Here is a 20801-nt window from a genome sequence, read left to right as displayed (position 1 = left end):
TCAGATGACTACACTTTCTCAGCTTTGTTCCCGACACACAGGAACACGTGACATTTGTTACACACTGAGGTCGTGTCTCCAGCTGGAATGCCGTGTGCGGATATCACCCTTCTGAAGGGTTTCGAGCAGATGCTGAAGCATATGTATCTACTTTCTGGGTTGCCTTTCTTCTGATTTCCTTGTGATAGGGCATGCCTTTAGGGCCTACGCAGCATTTAAAGAAATCAAAACAGTTAATGAGAGACACAGCTAGATAAACACTCCAGGGTGATCGCAGGTTTAGAAGACAGTCAAAGTAAATTCAAAGAGACCCGACGGCTCTTTCCTTCACTTTGAGCCCACACTCACCCGTCTCCTGATTGCGGACAGCGGACCAGCTATACCTTCTCTAACAACAACAACAACATACCCGAGTACCATGACACTTCTAGGACCCAGCTCACATGGTTCTCATTGCTCCACGGCCATGCAGTCCCCAGAACTCACTTCAAAGGCTTGAAGCCATCTCTTCTCCTTGATGTATTTCACACACTCATCACACTGCTTCTGGAAGTACTTTCTCTGCTTCTCATCCAACAAGCCAATGTGGTACAGGAATGTGGCATAGCCCCCTATGATCTGAGGAGAAAAGAGAAATGCAGACGCCATAGGGAGAGAAAGAGAGAAGTTAGGGGAGCCCACTTGCTTGGTGAAGTAACCCTCTGTCATTTGTCAGTCTCCTGCACACAAACACACACACAATGCACACATTCCACACAATGCACACACATACCCCAAACATACACATACCACACACATGCACAAAATACACAAACATGACACGCACACGCACGCGTGCCCCACGTTCACGCTCACATCCAACCGAGGCTGACGGAATAAGTTGACCCCTTAAAACATCTGGTAAAAATGAGAAGATTTTAAATCATTAGCGAGTCAACCGGGCAACATTATTTCCCTCCATCAACTCAGGTCCCGAAGGTCAGAGGAGCCTCCATTGGATCAAAGGGGATTTAATCTCCTTAAAGGACAGAATGGAAAGGACAAAGGAGACAGACACCTACTGATTCAGGATCAGAATATGCATCTCCGAGAGCGATTCCTTTCAGGTTGATCTTCATCTTCATCACAGGGTTGAGCACGTGGATATAGTGTGCAAGGGCTGGCACGTACTTCCCTGCGTACGACTGAGAAGGGTAGATGTGGAAATGAACCATCACAAATTGGGGCCATAACCGTTATGTATTTAAGCTAATTAAAGTAACAATAAAACAGCAGTATTTCCACATGAGATCCACCATATATTTTACCTTATGCTGTAAATCCCACAATAGCACAGAGCTCTGTCTCTCGCTTCCTCTGGCATCCCCAGACAGCGCCAGTGACATGCAAATCACCGGGGAGGTGCGCAAAAAAATGACAGGTGAACATGAAACAGGTGAACAGTCTAATTTCCTTCACAAATCTGCCACCCATGCGGCTTGTCTTACCAGAAGGCTCCGTTAAAAACTTTATTTGAAAAGGAAAAAGTCTCGAGGCCAAAATGAAGTTTTCAAAATCTGTATGATGATGCAGTTTGAAATCTACATGTATTAAAAAGGCGAGAGGAGAAGGAAAGTAACATTTATTGGCTACTGAAATTGCCACTTGACAATTATCTCTGTCTCCAACCTTTTCAAGTACAGGGTTCCTTTTCAGTTTCAAAATATTTTGCGGACACAAACATTATAATTCTACTTTTAGACTATGCTGAGGAAAGCTACTATTCAGAAATATTTTAAAAATACCTTTGTATTGGGGCGCCTGGGTGGCACAGTCCGTTGAGCATCTGACTCTTGGTCTCGGCTCAGTTCGAGATCTCAGGGTCAAGGGATCAAGTCCCACATGGGCTCTGCACGCAGCATGGCGTCTGCTTGAGACTTTCTCTCCCTTTCCCTCTGCCTCTCCACTGCCCCCTCCCTGCACTCTTTCTCAAATAAATAAATACATACATACATACATACATACAATCTTTAAGAAAATTAGTCTTGTATTGTTTACATTAAAAAGCCGTCTTTTTGACATCTCCCCTTGCATGTCTAATGTTAAACTTCGTATGTTCAGAATGAAGCTTGAATCCCCAAGCCTTCCTTTCAACCTCTCTATTAATGTTACCTGTTTTAACTAGAACATCATGGTGCCATTTCTTTTTCTTTTCTTTCCTTTCCTTTTTTTTTAATATTTTATTTATTTGACAGAGAGAGATCACAAGTAGACAGAGAGGCAGGCAGAGAGAGAGAGGGAAGCAGGCTCCCTGCTGAGCAGAGAGCCCAATGCGGGACTCGATCCCAGGACCCTGAGATCATGACCTGAGCCGAAGGCAGCGGCTTAACCCACTGAGCCACCCAGGCGCCCCTCTTTCTTTTCCTTTTTAAGTAGGCTCCACACCCAGCATGACCCTGAGATGGAGACCCAAGCTGAGATCAAGAGTCAGACACTTAACCAACTGAGCCAGCCAGGTGCCCCAGTGCCATCCCTTATCTCTTTCTCTCACACCCCAAAAAAGTCCATCAGTGAACCTTGTCAACTCTACCTATTCTGTCAAGATAGGTCCCGGATCCAGGGTCTTCGCACAGCACCCTCTTCATCGCCTTGCTCCAGGTTCTGTCATCTCTGGCTTGGATTATTGCAGTAGCCTAACCGCCCCCCTTGCTTTTGTCCTTCCCCTCATCCAGTCTATTTTCAAGATAGTGGTCTACTAAAATGTGAATCTGGTCTTGCCACTGCTATGCTCAAGCCCTCTGACAACTCCCCATCTCCCTCAGAGTAAAAGCAGAGTGCTTTTTCGGAGGCATAAGGATTGGCATGATATCGTACTTCGTTAACCCTATTCCCTGCTACCCCCTTGCTCATTCCTCTCCAGCCCGTCTTGGACCACAGTCATGCTGTACTCTTCTTTCCATCAGGGCCTTTGCATTTGCTGCTCCCTCCCCTGGAATGCTCTTCTCCCAGATGGCCATATACTTTACTCCCTTACTTCCTTCAGTGACACCTAGGGATGCTTTCCTTGGCCATCCCATCTAAAATTTTAACACCCCTCCTTTTTTTTTTTTTTAAACATTTTATATTTCCTTTCTCTCTTTTTTCATCAAATCCTTACCACGTTCCTACAAACTTTTACTTATTTTTCTTGGGTATTGTTAGTCTCCCACCCACACTAGAGTAGAATATCCATGAACACAGAGCTATCTGTTTTTAGGTTAGTATAACCACTGTGCCTGATGCTGTTTGTTAGCAATCAATACACAGCTGTTGAATGAATGAGTCTCGAATGAGCCTACATGCATTTGAAAAACACTAACGCATATATGTTCAAAGTAGACTAAAGGCATGGAGTGGGTACGTATGAGTCCGCAGACCCTTTGTAATATTTCCGAGACTCTGCAGGGGTCTGTAGTTCAAAGGCTGGGAGGCCCATGAGCCCTCATTTACTCCATACCCTAATCATACGCCGCACATATCATTACTCCAATATCAATACGAAGCCACTGAGGCTCAGAAAAATGGCAGAGTCAAAATCTAACCGGCTCTGACCTACTCCCAAACCTACACTCCTTCCAAGGTAACATAAAGTAATGTAATTTGCATAATTTATACAAGATCTCTGAGATCTCCCCATTGATGCAGCCCTCTTGTGCAACAGTAATTATTTAGGCAAAGTATTGACTCAAAACAGTGTATCCATCCACAACCATGAGCACATTTTAGCTTCAGTGAAGGGATATAAAGATGTGTTTGTTTATATGCCTGAAACATGGTTTGTTGCATAAACAGTGCTGTACTCTCTCATTAGGAACATTAAGAGAACATTTATCAAATATAATTTTGCTAAGATGAACCTCAAAACACAAATTTCCTTGAGTAATCATTTTACTGCTAAAGATATATTACATAGTTTTCATTTGGTGATGGTTTATTGGACAACTCTTCTGGCAAAAGCATTGCGGTAGATATTTGAGAAGACACAAAAATCAATAAAGAACAGAACTTGTGCTTGGAAAACTAATAATTTCTTCTGAAAAAATATTATGAAAACTTGACTGCTATGTGATAGGGTGAAGTTTGCCATTTTGTGGATTATTATTCTCACATTGTGTACCTTGCCCAGCACACAGTAGGAACATAAAAACACATCTGACAAAGGAGTGACTAATCTGACGTTACTGCTAAACATTTTTTTCTCTATTGGATGTTATCACTCAAGTTGCCTGGTTATAAGATCCAGCAATAAAACATCTCTTTAACTCTTACTGAGATGGAAGGGCATGTATTTTAAATGGCTCTAACGATGGTGATGATGAATTCAGGCTAAAACAGCCACATTTTTATGGTACCCTCCCCCTTGCAGCCACGATGCTTATCTGGGAGAGATCCAGGCAGGAAATTAAGATGGAACACCTACTCAATTTCTGAGCATCGACTACGAACAGGCTACCTCCCCCCTTTAAGCTGAACTAATTTAAGGTTAACATTATCTTCCCATATTTTAAAATGATGAAAACAAGGGTCTGTGCATTCCAATCACGTGCCTGGCTGGAATCCATCGAGACTCGGCTGCCTCCCCATCTACCATTTCTCATATCACACCACACTTGAGTCAACGGTCTTGGAGGCTATGAGTCTGTGGTCTCCCAAGCTAGGGCTCAGCCCTGGGTCCATCCGCCACCATGCTTACTAAGCTGACCATTTAAAGAAAACCAGACAGTGAGATGGGTAGTTCTATGACCATGTCCAAAACAGATTCCTCAATGCTCAGTCCACATCTGCTAACCTGATGATGTTTATCTCATTTTTGCTTTCTAATGACTATCACACACTTCCTCGCCCTGTGTCAGTGTGACAAATCCTTCACTGCTGTTTCCATTAATCATTCCGTTGGTTGAGTGGCTCAGCCTGTCACACAGTAGACAATTATAGGATTATTTTATGGAAAACAGACACTGAAACATGATAATGAAATTTCAATTATTTTTGCTCTCCTTGTTGAGACTTTTTTTTTTTTTCAAGATCAGACTAGTTTATTCTTCCTGGATCATTTATTTCTCAATTTAATGATTCTCTGACCACCATGAGCTCTTTAAAAGACAACCAGACAATAAATCAAGTGTTCTATTTGCCCAGTTTTCTCTTTTCTGGAGATATTTTAAATAGAATAGAAACCTCTGTTCTTGGGGGAGAACTGAGGTGTGGCTGGCTGATGGATCAGAAATGAACAATATGGCCCCTGAGGACTTACAATTGTAATCCTGTAATTTTATGAACTCTTGCTTCTTTTGTTCTGTCTATAACAACAACAAGAGTAGCAGCCACCACAACTCTCAGCCCTGTGGTCTCTCTGATCTCTCGCTGGTGCTCATCAATGTGGGCAGCAGCTGGCCAACGAAAACTCCTGAAGTCTATGAATTAGAACTAACCTTCTACCATCGGATCAGACCCTGGCCTCATAAAAGCTCAGAACAGCATCAAAGTGCTTATAAAAGGAAAGAGGAAAACTGTGGCCAGAAACGATCTGAACATGTATTATTTTAGAATTCAGCAGTGACCCTCAAATGAGGAACTCAGCCAGACAAATGTATTTATCTAACACAGTAATTCAAACTAGGTTAGCGACCAACACATCAGGATTTTCTTCTGCCCTTGTTACTTCTTTCTAGTATTTAAGGAGCTTCCAGCTGCAATTTCCAGCCCTGTTGTTGCATGGCTTATTTTCCCCATAGTGACCATATTTCGAGCTCACCTCTGACGAGAAGGCCCAGAGATATTAGGGTGTGTTTGTATATGCCTGCATTTGCTAGGGCTTACAGAAGCAATAAACCTCCATTTTTCCTCTTACATCACACGGATCTCAGAATTCAGCTCTCGGTCTTTTATTTCCCCCACAAGAGAAAAAGGTCTCCACATCACAGCTGAACAGTGGTTTCGAATCTCCGTCTGCGATCTTTCTGAGTTCTTAAATGATGTTTGGAACAGCCTAATGGAAATCACGTTAGGAGCATATTGTACTTGTAAAAATAGTCTAGAGAGAATGTAATGCTTGGTTAATTATCCAGATGTGTAAAAGCACAATGAACTTGGACTTAAAGAAACTTGTAATTGTGTATTCGGTCTGAAGCTCTCCTTTCTTACATGTTTCCGCAACATCCACAGCCGACTTACAGCACCCCTGCCACCCAGTTACTTTTAAAGGAGGACAAAAACTTTCATATCTAAAATCAAGTTTCAATCAGCTCCCCTAGAAAAAAAAATCATGTCAGAGAATAAGTCTTTAATGGAAACAATGTCTTCTTGCAGAAATTTCACATATGTTAGCTGTTACTATTGTTTAAACTACTCTACATTTCTCAGCTGCATTTCTTACTAAAGTTTAGTTAAAAAAAAAAAAAGAGAGATGCAGTGATATTCATTCTCTGCCTTGCTTTCCTAGGTGTACGCTTGTATGGTAAAACCCACAGAACCTCTCTTGGGGATAAGGAGCAATGGCCTCTGAAATGAGACACACCGGAACCTGGACACAGAGTGTCCCTACCTGCGGGCCCTAGCTCCCAAGCTCTGCCTGGAAGTGGAAGAGGCGGAATGGGCAACCTCAGGAATGGCACGTTGTGGATGATCTGGGATTATTCTGCGCCCTTTGCTCTGCTGTGGCCTCCTACCCACAGCCACTCCAGCTGGAATGAATGTCTCTAGAGAATTCACTTTGGGGCTGGTAGGGACTCCTTCAGGTCCCCTGAAGGAAACAAGGTGGGCTGCCCTTCTGGAGAAAGTCATACCCATGCCCTGTCCTCTCACGCTCCCCAACCACACAGGGTTGGTTGGGCCATCCCCACTCTTGGGGGCGATCAGAAGGGAATAAGGGGATATGCTCCAAAGAGAGTTTTAGATCCACATTGAAAAACCACAAAAATTGGTGAAAAGCCTAAAAGTAATAGATGACACAGCGGTCAAGAGAACAGGACTCAGAGTGACCCTGACTTCATCTTACTTCAGTGTCTTACTTCAGAAGTCTCTTACTTCAGTGGGCACCATTATTTTTTTCTGAGCAAAGAGGTGTATCCTTAAAATGGCCAGCTCAGAGAATTAATGATGGGGGAAAGCTGGAACTTCAGCACTGTGGTCATCTCTACAATTTCCTAGACATTTCTAGACTGTGTGTCATCTAATTTCTAGTCCACACCGCTGCAATTAAAAAAAAAAAAGACACGACTTCTAACGAGAGTATGACTTTATCTAAACATCTATTTTTCTTGAAAATGAGCTTAAAAGAAATGCAGAATCTCTAGGAAAAGACATAAGAAAAACATTTTGATCTGTATTTATTAGTCACATATTTATGCAAAGACACACACTGGCTTCCAAATGATATATTATTTTGTAATGAAAAGATGCTTCAAAAAAAAAAAAAAGCCTAATACAGCCAGTATGGGAAACAGTATAGAGGAGCCTCAAAAACTTAAAAATAGGACTACCATATTATCCAGAAGTTCTGCTATCTGGAAATATATCCAAAGGAAACGACAACACTGACTTGAAAAGATAGCTGCCCTCCTCCCATTTTTATAGCAGTGTTATTTACAACAGCCAAGATGCAGAAACAACCTAAGTGTCCACTGATGGATACGAGAGTAAAGAAGTTGTGGTATATACATACAACGGAATATTATCCAGCCATTAAAAACTGAGGATATCCTACCATTTGTGACAACACAGATGGACCTTGAAGGCATTACACTAAGTGAAATAAGTCAGAGAAAGACAAATAGTGTATTATCTTACTTACATGTGGAATCTAAAAAACACACACAAAAAGCAAACAAAAAGAGATCAGACTTGTGGTTACCAGAAGCAGAGGCTGGGGGGAGGGGGAACAGGGGGAAGGTGGTCAAAAGATACAAACTCCTAGTTCCTAAGTCACAAATTCATTTTCAAGTCTAAAAGGAAAAACGGGAAGGTCAGATGAACATAACTGAAAATAGACATTTGTCATGAGCTCAAGAATTAAAGCAGCTTGAATGTCATCTAATAAAATTCAGAAAGTTTCAAGCTTTAAGAAATAACCGCATTCCACGGGCTTCAAGCCTTTATGTCACTCGAAACTTCTATTTACTCCATAAAACTTTATGATCAAAGCTTAATCTTTATGATTAAAACTCAGTTTTCACCAGAAAAACAGCAACATCCAAAAAGACAGGGAACTTCTCTTGTTTGTATAAAGTTGCTAACTCTCAGGGATTCTGCATGAAATATGGAAGGGATGTTGACTCCCTTCTACAGACAGTGCACCTGCTCTATGGGAAGAGGCAGGTCTTGGAGACAGAGGTTTCAAGGACAGAGCACCCCGTTTCTAGATAGTACCTACAGAAGCAGGGTTCCGATCCTTAGCCAGTCTCTTGTCTGTAGTCTTTGGGCTCTGGAATCCAGCTGCTTCCTTGGTAAGGGCGACCTAAGTCATCGCAGCTGTATCATGGGGATAATAATAACAGGGCAAGCTTCAGAAGGTAGCCATGACATGGCTAGCACCATGCCTGCCATACAGTCCACTTTCAGTATTTTCAGATAAGAGCTACAAACAGAACAGAGAAACTATAGATTCTTGAAGGCCCCCTTCTGGCTACCAAATTCAAGCCAGGACTAAAAGGATAATGGTGTAGGCCTGCAGAGAAGTTCTCCTCTCTCCTGCTTAAACATCAGTGCTGGAAATGCCCCTATTACAACTATCTTTTTATGGCTTGGGCTCTGTTCTCCATTCAAATACAAGCATGTTGGGAGTGAATTTAACGTAGTAGATCCTTTCTAATGGACAGTGTGCTGATAAGTCAGAAAGGGGGAGAGAAATAGAACAATCATGAAGGAGACAGAGCAAGCCTAGAGAAACAGGACCCGAGCACCAGAAAGCCAAAGAAAGAAAGGAAGGCTGAGAGTCGGGGGCATGGGGGGGGGTAGGTAATAAGGAAGTAGAAGGGACAGTCCCCAGGGCACGGGACACAGCACAGAGAGAGAAGAGAGATGAAAAGAGGTTAGAGAGAAATATCACCAATATTTTTATTTTATCTAGCAACAACCGTGCACAAAGCTGCTCTATGTCAATAAATACTGTGCTTGGTATCGTATGAAACAAATGACACAAGCATGGCTCTCACCTACTGGGAGCCTGCAACCCAGACCCAGTGGACCATGATGATTTCAATAAAGGTTGTCAGACTCCGTGATCCCAGCAGGACTTCACACATGCAGATGAAGATAAAGTATCCTATTAAGCTCACTAATTTTTAACTAGCTTCAAAGTTTTGCCTTTATTCGGCCCTCAAGTTAACCATGGTTGCAAAACTGCTGCTGAGGGTAGCCCCCTCCTGCTATCCGAGAAGAGAGGCCCAGTGTTAACCATGTGTTCCGCCATTTTGAATGAGCTCTCCATACGGCTACTGCCAGAGCCACCCATAGGCATGGAATCTTTCCTGGGAGTGGACACAGAGCCACGTGCTTAGAGAACAATGGGCAGTGCCCCTTCTCCCCACCACCTCCCTGCCTCCCAGTGAGGGCTGTTTTAGTGTAACTTCTAGCTGGGCCCATGTACACTTGAGAGGATTCTGAAGTGTGTCTGCACCTCGAGAACAAGGGCAATCTCACTAATAGTTACTGGCTCGGAAAGGATAACACTTATAAAGAAAGTTAATTATGTGAATTAAATGCAGCTTTTTTCTCTTTTTGAAGTACATTTTTTTCATGCCTGGAGGAGGGTGATTTACAGACACATTTGTCTCTCTTTAGAGAAAATTAATTCCAGTTGGTGTTCTGGGTAGAAATGGAGAGAAGGGAAGGAGACAAGCGGTTCTTCCTTCGGCATCGTGCTGCCTGCGAATCCCACAGTATGCCTGGTTGTGGGCTCATGCAGCAGTGGCGAGAAGCCTGGGTCAGTCCCCACATGTTTTGCTACCATCCGGAACTTTAAATATCAACTTCTAAGCTCCATCATCATTTCTTAGACAAAGAAAGTTATTTTTTTTTAAAGATTTTATTTATTCATTTGACAGATCACAAGTAGGCAGAAAGGCAGGCAGAGAGAGAGAGGAGGACGCAGGCTCTCCACGGAGTAGAGAGCCCGATGTGAGGCTCGATCCCAGGACTCTGGGATCATGACCTGAGCCGAAGGCAGAGGCTTAACCCACTGAGCCATCCAGGCACTCCAGAAAGCTATTTTTTTTTTTAAAAGATAATTTCAGGGATGTCTGGATGGCTCAGTTGGTTAAGCATTGGACTTCTGCTCAGGTCAGGCCCCGGGAGTCCTGGGATTAAGCCCCGGGGGTGGTCTCCCTGGTTGGCAGGAAGTCTGCTTCTTCCTCTCCCTCTGCCCCTCCCCCTGCTCATGCTCTCTATCTCATGTTCTCTCTCTCTCTCTCTCTCTCTGTCAAATAAATAAATAAAATTTTTTAAAAATTAAAGAATTAATAGAAATCATTAAAAAAATAACAGGAGAGACAAAGCCACATCAACAAGTGAGCAGAACTTTTTAAATATCTCAGCCCCTGTCCATGTGCATTTAGGCCATATGCTTTGGAGCAGAAATATATTAATGCAGCTTTTCACCATGAATGGTAATAATAGTCATCATGTGTTGGGTACTCACCACAGCCATCACTCCATTAAATATTTGAGGAGGATTATCTAATTAGATGCTCAAAACAGTCCTATGCAGTAGGTATTGTTATTACTTCCAGATTCCCTTGCACCAAAGTCAGGGAGCTGAAGAGCTGCTCCAGACCCTTCAAGCATCGCGCTAACCCTCATTTGTGGTGCGCAAATGGGAAGGATATTTAGGTCCCGTACATTTGCATCAAAAAGCAGAAAACCATTTCTGAGTTTACCATTTATTTTTCAAGGACGATTTTACTACTTCAGTGCCACTATTTGGTCGGCCTCCATAAGAGTGTGCAGAAATTAATAGTAACAAAGAGAAAGGATTTCCCTTTCTGGAAAAACCTCTCATAACCTTTTTTTTTTTTTTTTTTTTTTTTTTTGGTAGAGAGGATCGGAGGTATTGCATTAAAATTGCAATTGTGTACAGATGCTTTACAAATACCTCTAGGTAACTATGCTTGAACATCTAGGAAAGCAAAATATCCCTGGAAGTGATCTAATCTAAAAACCAAGCCCTCTGACTGTAAGATGAAAAGCAGAGGCCAAGAGAAGTTAAGGAACTTGTATGGGATTATCCAGAGATGCAAAGCCAGCAATGAATCTCAGGTCTCCTGATCATTAACCCAGAGGTCCTTCCATTTTTCCATTCTGCCCCCTAGCCTTAAAACAAAAGACTGGATGGGACAAACTGGGCTGGAAAAACATAGCATTGTTCTAATAAAACAATCCAGCAGGGCATTATTATTTAGCGTTCTTCCTTCTAGAACGAGAGGTGTCCCCATATTGAATGTATCCTGTATAGTTCGTATGAAGATGACGCTGCCTGGCAACAGCATCTCTATCCCATGTCCTGCCTGCCCTCGTTCACATCTTCCTCCATCACTTGGAAGGCATAGGTTTTTTTAAAAGTATTCATCATGGCAGCAAAGAATGTAAAAAGAGAACTGTCCTTTTCCACACATGTTTGGAAATTACATGCATGAAACCACCAGGCAGACATGAAATAGACACATTTTTCATCCAGAATTTGGCAGCTTTGCTGAAAGCCCAACATCATGGTTAACGACATCACCATGTTATTTGCGAGGCAGGAATTACACAGTAAGCTGATCACTCTTCTGTTGGAAGTGGAGACTGCGCATTTTCCAGGGTTGTTTCCAAAATGATGGGATTGTTGCTTCCTGCCCCTTTACCCAACCTGCCTCTGAAATGGGCTGAAAGTCAAGGAACAGCAGGGAAATACTGGTCTTAAATTATCCTGACCAAATAATTGGCTTAAAAAAAGACATAAGTGTGATATGCCAAACTGTCAGAATGTCCTTCCAAACAGAAAGAAAAGAAAGCAGGTAGGCGAGAAGGAAATTCCTAGTTCTATTAACTCGCCATTCCCTTGGAAAAACTGAGATTATTTTTTCCCCTTACTCCCTTTCAGAAAACGTCTGTGCTTTGAGCTTGCCCAGTACCCTTCCAGCCCTTCCTCTGGTGTCATCACCAGCATCTTCCCTATTCTTTACTCATCTCCCTCTCCCAGGCCTTTGATTCAGAAGGTGAGGTTCCCCTGTGATCTTCCCCCTCCCAGAGCATTGGGGTGGGCTTCAGGCACCATTATTACCAACCTATTTGTCCATGCCATTGATCCCTTACTAGTTCTAGAACAGGCATGGGATTCAAATGGATCACACGAGATTCAGGAATATGGGTGGACTATATGGGGAAAAAAAAAGTTGAGCTGATAGGCTATATTGGAGCTCTGGGGTAGGGTGGAGGGGCAAGGGCGCCGGTAGAAAAAACGTAGCTTAGAGTGAAACCAGTAACGTGCAAAGCCAAGTGAACAGATCAAGAAAGAATGAGACAAATTCCTGGTGACAATGTTTGAGCACCCAGACCCAGCCATGAATCAACTGATCTCCTGTTTTACTCAAGCCATTCTGAACAGGGTTTATGTCACTTTTAAGCAAAACAGCCTTGACCAACACATCCTTCCTCTTAATTCAAAATCCAGTTTAATGGTCACCCCTCTTCTGTTTGGCCTTTCCTGAGGATCCCACATTGAGAGGTAGCTGTGTGCACTCTCCTTGGGCTATTTGTCTTTATAGCTACTTCTCTGATTGTACTTTTCATTCAGTATTGCGTTTCTGGCCAGGCTTTCAGATTTAAGATAGAGTTAATATCTTATTAATCACTGAATTTCTAATACTTGTCCAATGCCTCAGATAGGGTAGTCACTCAAAACATGTGTGTTGAATTGAATTGGATCCTAACTACTATTTCAGTGAACATAGCAGCCTTCAACAAGTTCCCATTACACTTAGAATAAAGTCCACAGTCCATCATGGGCCTACATGATCTGCCTGCCTCTCCTTATCTCACATCCTTCAACAGTGGCTCCATGCTTTTCCATGAGCACCCCAAGTCTGTCCCCAATTCAGAGTCTTTGCATTTGCTATTCCTCTTCCCAAGAAGGCTCTTCTCCAAGATAATTGTAGCTATAGCTCTACTACATGCTGCATGGGCTGTACCCAATTGTTTCCATATCAGAGAACCTTTCTCTGACAATCTTATCCACAATAGCACCTCCACACTCTATAACCCTTTCACCTGCTTTATCTTTTTTCATGCCCCTTATCAATGCCTGATGTGTCGTACATTTTTATTCCCCACTTATCACTGTCCTCACCTCTACAATATACAAAGGCAGGAAATCACTTTGTTTTGTTCACGATTGTATATACCTAGCGCCTAGGGATTCTGTGTCCTCAAAACAGTGGTCGTTATACATTTTGAAAATAAGCTTACATTCAAATGGATGGAAAAAGAAAAGCAAACCCTAAAACTGAAGCCAACCTATGCAAGTGAACCTAAATGTATATTAAATTATAATGTAATCATCCTAGGGGGAAAAAATAGAATTAATGCTTGTAACTTTTAAACATGGTACTTTTAAACCTATAGAGAAATGCAGTCTGAAGATAAAAGTAATTATAGCAAAACATATTGAAAGGAACTTGGGAGTTTTCCTTGTTGGTAGTGGGTCTGATGTAGTAATTAAAAATCACTGTGCACGTATTGTAGGATTCAGCCAAGAGGTAAATACAGTGATGCTGTTGGGAAACATGGTCCAAAATGTGGGAGAAGGGGTACACAAACACAGAATGGAGAAAGGAAAAAAGAAACTTGTGATGTTGAATTAGAATTATGGGTATCAGTATGATGTCATTCTCTTCCCCAATTCTGCCTACAGAAAAAGTCGAAAGGAAATGGCATCCCAATAGCAACGGGCACACTTAGTGTTCAGATCTTGGTTTTTAAATACCATGCCCCATTAAAAGGAGCCAGGGTTCCTTGAAGAAATGACTGATTTCAGGGCGAGGGCAGGGAAAGTAGAAGACAATTCTAGAGCATAGATTTGTGCCAAAAATCAAGGAAATTCTGAAAGACTAGGTGGGCCCTGTCAAAAAAGACAAGAGCCAGCCTGAAGGGGTTCCCTCTGACCAAATATGGGACATACGAAAATCAGAAATCATAATAATGGCAAAATATTTTTAACACATCAAACAGAAATAACCAACCAAGGGTCCACATTGAGATTTTTAGAAGTAAATAATACAGAAGAGGAGGGAAAGATCTTCACTATAGAAGAATACCAGATGATATCTGTAGAATGATAGATTCCCCCAAATCATCATTTTATAACCCCCAGTGGAAGAACTGATTCCGACAGGAGTCATCAATGAATGCTGAAACTACTGGGTGAAAGATATGGGGGGGGGCAGATTTGCACATGGTCTCACATTATTTATTAATTTCAAAAGGAAAAAGGTAACTTTCCAGTGCAGAGGTAAGTGACCAAGTTTATCACTGGACCAAGTAATCAAGTTTATCATTGCCAATGATGAGACAAACAGATTTTATGTGCCTCCTGATATGATACAACAGAAGGACACAACATCATCGATGTAATGCTCTTGCCAAAATCTTCTCACTGAATCTAAGCACTGAGTAAAGGATCAAACTCAGAAAATGGGATATTCTACAGGGCACCTGGCCTAGGCTCTTCAAAATCATCAATCTGAATGACAACTACAACAAAAAAGGCGGGGAACAGGGACATCTGGATGGCTCAGTCGGTTAAGGATCAGCCTTCGGCTCAGGTCATGATCCCAGGATCTTGGGAGTGAGTCCACGTCAGGTTTCCTGCTCAGCGGGGAGCCTGCTTCTCCCTCTGTGCCCCGCCAAACACCCCATCCTGTGCTCTCTCTCTTTCTCAAACAAATAAAATCTTTAGTAAAACGCAGGGGACTGACACCTAACAACCCACTGTGATACACAAAACTTTAGGGAATCCTGGATTTATAATAAAAAAATGTTATGGAAAACATTTTGGGACTAAACAGAAATTTTTTAATATGGTATGAATTAATATTAATGTGTGTGTGTGTGTGTGTGTGTGTGTGTGTGTGTGTATTTACAGACAGAATGCATGAATCACAATGTCATGACGTATTTCAGTCCTGCTGATGTTGGAAGCATACAAGAAAACATGACTTCCACTTACCTCCCCAGTGGCATAAAAGTCATTGTTTTTATATTCAGGAAACAACAGGAAAAATTGAACTAATGCACTGCAAAAGAACAAAAATTTAAAAAAAATCACATGGCATCAGAAGAGCTTAGTGCTATGCTAGCAGATCTAACCCTTTGACAATAGGTTTCTCATCTGAACTAAGATGCTATTAGGCTGTGAGGTCCAGTAGGCACTGTATTCAAAGTGTCATGTATGTGACATTCCACACTGTGGATGGTTAGGAAATAACTGTGAGCTTACTTTACCCATAAAAGTGAGTCAACACCCTGGGCAGGTTTCCAAATCTCTGGGTTACCAACCTGGACCATTTAGCTGTTGAGGGGACCCGTGAGCAAAGCGATATGGACTTTCATCTATTATTATAGCACTTCTTGGAGGAAGTTCCACAAACCTTATGACCCTGTTAACCCGGGTTTGTGGCGAACTAATGAGAACCTTACTGGCTTACCAACCTCTTCCTATGGGGGAACCCTGAGCATTTCTAATGCGGTTCCCCAAATTTCAGCATTTTAATAACCCAAGAACAAAAAAGCTATAAAAAGGCCATAGTCTACAAGAAAACCACCAAATGGCCAGATTTGGAAGTAACGGTACAGTGGCATCTACGCTCAAAAAAACCACACTTCTTAAAGAATGCCAATCACCACTTCAATGAGTTATACAGAAATAGATTCAAAAACTCAAGAAACGATTTCATAACAAGCAAGAAAAGGGTAGATTAGTGAATGACTTTCTACTTGACCAAAATCTTTCAAAAAGGAAACAAAACCTGTGAAACTTGGATGCTCTATGAGTGTGCTGACCCAGATCGCGTTGTCTGAGAAGCTAGGCAGTGCCTTTGTTCCAGCTTCCTGCTGAGGGACTAAAAGCCACGAACTATCCAGCAAAGATGAAAGGCAAGAAGGCCCCGCAAAACCAGGAGGAGGAGAGGGTTCAAGGGTTATAGGGAGGCAAAACTGGGTCATCATAGTCGCCGTGATCCTGGCTGTACTTAATTTTCAAAGGCTCCATAAACATCCACCATTAAAAACCACTGTAGAGCTGTGGTGTGTTTCTGTATTTATTATTTATAGTAACTAAAGTCTTTGTAGCAACTAAATCTGGGAAGCTGTACTATATAGCTTCCATGTTTGTGCTGGCAATATGCTGGCTTCAGCGTGGAGATAAAAATAGGACTTTATTTTTCACCCTTCCCTCGCCAGCCTTCAGGCTAAAAACTACTTCTCTCTCTTCCTGCTAGTTGGAATGGCAATAGACAATTTAATATAGTAAATCTCAATTAAGCCTTATGCTTTAGCTTAAAGCTTGTTTCCTTGGAGAATCTGTTAAAGTTGTCAACGTTGCCAGCCTTAGCAAATAAAAATACAGGACAATTTAATATAGTAAATCTCAATTAAGCCTTATGCTTTAGCTTAAAGCTTGTTTCCTTGGAGAAACTGTTAAAGTTGTCAAGGTTGCCAGCCTTAGCAAATAAAAATACAGGACATCCAATTAAACTTGAATTTCAGATCCACAACAAATAATGCTTTAGTGTAACTATGACGCAAATATTGCATGGCACACACTTAGAGTAAAAACATTATTCATTATTTATCTGAATTGAACATTTAGCTGGGCATTCTGCATTTCATCTGGCAATTTTAGTTCAAGGAGCTAACCTCTCGGTTGCTTCTAGGTCGAAAATGCCAGGATTTTCTAGCTGACGTTACCAAGGCAAGGCCCTCCCTTGAGGAAGTTAAAGTTTTAATTTCACAAGAACATCAGAACAAACATTTGGCTAATCCTAGGAAGCTCTTGGTAGGCCTTTCTTAAATGGGAGTGAAGAATGAAAAAAAGTAAATTTAGCAAGTTGGATATACATGTGCCATTTGCTTGTTTAACTGTGTTTTACTCCACTGTGTGTAATCCTTATTCCATGGTGAGGGTTTGCTTAAAAATAAAATCTAGAATAAGGTCTACATAAAGTTTCAAATTTTGGAAGGAGAGCTGCTCAAATCTGTAATACATAATGTACGTGTGTGTGCACGTGTGTATGTGTGTGTGCACGCCACGTATTTTTTCGGGCACAAGAGCTAGATGTCCAGGGAGGAGGCCTCTGCCAGATGATTGTATTTGCTGACCTTGCTAGCACTGTGCCAAGGGCCTTGTCTAATAAGTTGAATGTTAGTCAAAGGCCACCTGGTGGCAAAAAGTTACATTAAAGGACAACAGGAAGAAACTGAGCTTGCAAAGGATGATGACTAGGAAGAAATTCTTCCTCAGATAAATTTTGTTAAGAAGGGAAGTTGGTGGGTTCGGGGCACGGAAGGTAGATGGAAATGATACTGCACTAGAGAATCCGGTGGGTTCTAATGGAGTCGGAGGCACAATAAATACAAGACGTTCCAAAGAATTGAGGTTAAGACAACCGAAACAAAAGTTCCATACCAACAAGAGCTAAGCAAGGGGTAGCTTTAGTCACTAACAGTTCAGCTGAAATACACACGGTGACAAGAAGTGTGGCCGTTTTGTTCTGTGGCAGCCTCCAGGTGGCCATCCTCCCATTCATTCCGTACCTAGTATGGCTGGGCCCTGATCTGCTCTGCCCGCGCCACTCACCGTGTTCTCATTTAATATACGAAATCTGTATCATTGTCATTGTTAGGAAGCTTTGTTTAGCAACTGACACTATTTCCTATACAAACCAATAGGTGTAACTGAACGATACTACCATTTCCTTCCGCTGCTAAGAAACTAATTTCAGGCATGCCACGCGATGGTAAGCACCAGCACGAGGACCACGGGGTTGGCTGACCACGCTGTCACCCACAGCAGGAACAGTGTCTCGCACAGAGCAGGCAATCGATAAACAGTGGCAGAAGGAGAATGGCCCCAGATAGTACACTCCAAATCAGTTACTAAATTCAGTATTCTTTAGTACATTTATTTATTTATTACCTAAACCAGAGGGGTATTGTGGCCCAACAACATGTTCCAAATACCAAAATAATTGAATATTTAAACATGTTGTTAGTAAAAAATAAAAATAAGCTTTACTTCCAAACACAAAGAAAAGCAGCCTTAGTGTGAATGTCAAATGCCTCTTTAGTAGGAATCTACTCCTTACAGCCTTGGACTATTAATATGCAAAAGGAATGGAATTTTCAGGGGGAAGAAAAAAAAAAAAGAAAGATGGTTTTCAAAGGGAGAAAAAGAAGGTCCTCTCTTTAAACCTGTAGTAACCCGTTTATAAGTTTCAAAGCGACCTTCTTATTCCAAACACCCATCTGGAGAGCTGGAGAGAAGAATGTAGTCACAAAGGGAAACAAATAGTGTAAACTATAAAGGAAACAGCTGAAATCAGTTTTCTGCACTGCCCTTGATTAGCTATTTTCCAGTTCTAAGGGCCCGAAGCAAAAAGAACTGAAATGGCTATAAACAATGGATGCTTTGAAATAGGTTCTCTTTACATGTCATGCAAGAAGAGATGTACCACATGTCAGCAGTAAATATCCACACGGAGGGTCAACGGGAAGTTGGGACCATCTCTGGGGGAGGGGAAGGAGAGACAGAAAAGGAAGGGCAGGGTTGTCGGCTCTGGCTTGGAGGGGACTGATGCATTTCTTCCCCACAGAACCTCCGCCCTCTGGGTGTTTGCTAGTTAAACAACTGAGCTTGTTTAGATTTAAACCTAAAGAGGGTCTGAGGGGGCAGGGAGGAATTGGGAGGGGGGGGCGCGGCAAGAAGTAGGTTTCCTATCTGTAAAATGAGAGCACACAGTCACGGCTCATGGTGCTTGAGTAAACTCGTTAAGGACAGTCATCAAGATCATGTCTCTCTAAGGCAACAGGAGGTGCCTCAGCGAGGGGGACAGGAGGAGGAGCCCATGTGGAAATATGGCTAATCTGCTCCCAGACCCACTGCACCTGGAAGCAAAAGTGTGGGGTCCTAGCCCTTCCCCTGGAAACTGAGTGGAAGTGTTAAAATAAGAAGACATAGGACAAACGAAAGTGTATAAAGAAGCCACCATATTGTTTTCTGGGTCAGTAAGGAAGAGAGAGAGAACTATCTCCGGAAGAAAGACCAAGGTCCCCTTTCCACTGTTCCCCAGCCATCTGCCTTAGGGAGAAAGAAAAATAAAACAGAAAACTTTTGTCAGAGTTCAAAAAACCCTGACTTCTATTAGATTCACTTTCACTTTAGGGATTTGTTGGGTTTGCTCACTATGGTGGTGATCTGAAAGAATTCAGGACTTGATCTCTAGTAATAATTTACAGACTTGGAAAAATGTGACCAACTGAGAACAGTCACTTAGTTAAAAAAAAAAAAAGTACTAAAAATAGCTGTAATGAATGTGAGTAAGAAAAAGAAGAAACTATATGGACTTTGACCATTGTTTTTTACAACTTTGTTTTCCTTCCATTTTTTTCTTCTTTTTAGTAGAAGAATAATTTTATTAAGATGAAGGAAAAAAGTAAGAGACTAGCTAGGAAGTTGAACTTTCAGCCTGGGAGTCATGAAGGAGAAGCAAGCAAGGGGAAAACTGCATTTGAAGGCCTCAGAGAGAAACAAAAGAAGCAAGCAAGCATCTGAGAAGATGTTTCCAGGCAAATGCGAAGTTAAAATGCAAGACGAAAAGCAAGCAAAAATCCTCTTGGGCATCTGGCTGAAAGGTCTGAAAATAATCTTTGAAGAATTCTGCTCTGTTTCTATTGTTTCTTAAAGGCGATTTTTACAAAATTACAATCATGCCTTAGGATTCCAGCCTTCCTTGTCATCTTCTCTGCTGGCCATGTGCATAATTATCAGTGATAAGTTAACAAAGTGGAAAATAGACCGTGGGTGTGCGTGCCTGTGAGTAGGTATGAACTTCTCCCGTGAAGGTATTCTTAAAATGCCTTGAAGAATTAGACCACAAGGACCAATCAGTAATACTTACCCTATTGGATGGATTTCCCTATTAAAATAGAAAAATTTTTGGTCTTAAGAAGGTCAAGAGGGAACCAGGTCTCCTTTTACCTGTATAAATTCTGGGCGACATCATCCTCATTGACTGCATATCCCTGGGGGTCGTCAGTAAAACTGAAGCCTGTGCCCACCTGAAGGTGAAATGAATACGCAGGTGTGACACAGAAGCACAAGCCTCGGAGCCCTTCGGGAGACACCCCACTGGAAGGGAATCAACCTTATTCCAAGCGCCAAGCCTCTGACCTTGGATTTTTGCCTCTAGCCCGTGTGCCTTTAGCCACCTTCACAGAAGGATGCTGCATTTCACCTTTTCCCCTTCCCCTCCTCCAAGCCCAAATGAAATCTCAGCATGGGGAGCCTGGGTGGCTCAGTCGGTTGAGCGTCCAACTCTTGGTTTCAGCTCAGGTTGTGATCGTGGGGTCATGAGATCGAGACCCATTGTCAGGCTCTGTGCTCAGTGCAGAGTCTGCTTAGGAGGCTCTCTCTCCCTCTCCCTCTGCCCCTCTACCACCCTCTCTATCCTACTCCCTCTCTCTCTCTCTCTTAAAAAAAAAAAAAGGTACAAAACTCTACCCTGGGGTCAGTGGCTGAGCTGTCCTGTTTC

The 20801-nt window shown here is 42.2% G+C and overlaps 1 protein-coding gene across 2 annotated transcripts in view; it reads right to left on the bottom strand.

Moving 5' to 3' along the window:
* The window catches only part of CPVL (carboxypeptidase vitellogenic like), a 126110-nt gene that overhangs the window by 58193 nt on the left and 47116 nt on the right, over window positions 1-20801 (bottom strand). For both annotated transcript variants that reach the window (XM_032872458.1, XM_032872466.1), the window contains exons 6-9: window positions 20249-20328; window positions 15221-15287; window positions 1062-1184; window positions 487-618 (exon numbers count right to left, since the gene is read on the bottom strand). In XM_032872458.1, coding sequence (XP_032728349.1) covers window positions 487-618; window positions 1062-1184; window positions 15221-15287; window positions 20249-20328 — 402 coding nt within the window. The remainder of the gene's footprint in view (window positions 1-486; window positions 619-1061; window positions 1185-15220; window positions 15288-20248; window positions 20329-20801) is intronic.

Source organism: Lontra canadensis, unplaced genomic scaffold, assembly GCF_010015895.1.
Source record: "Lontra canadensis isolate GAN:19392208 unplaced genomic scaffold, GSC_riverotter_1.0 scaffold2, whole genome shotgun sequence".
NCBI lineage: Eukaryota > Metazoa > Chordata > Mammalia > Carnivora > Mustelidae > Lontra > Lontra canadensis.
Note: the sequence above shows the minus strand (reverse complement) of the source record. Positions and strands in the feature narration are given on the sequence as shown.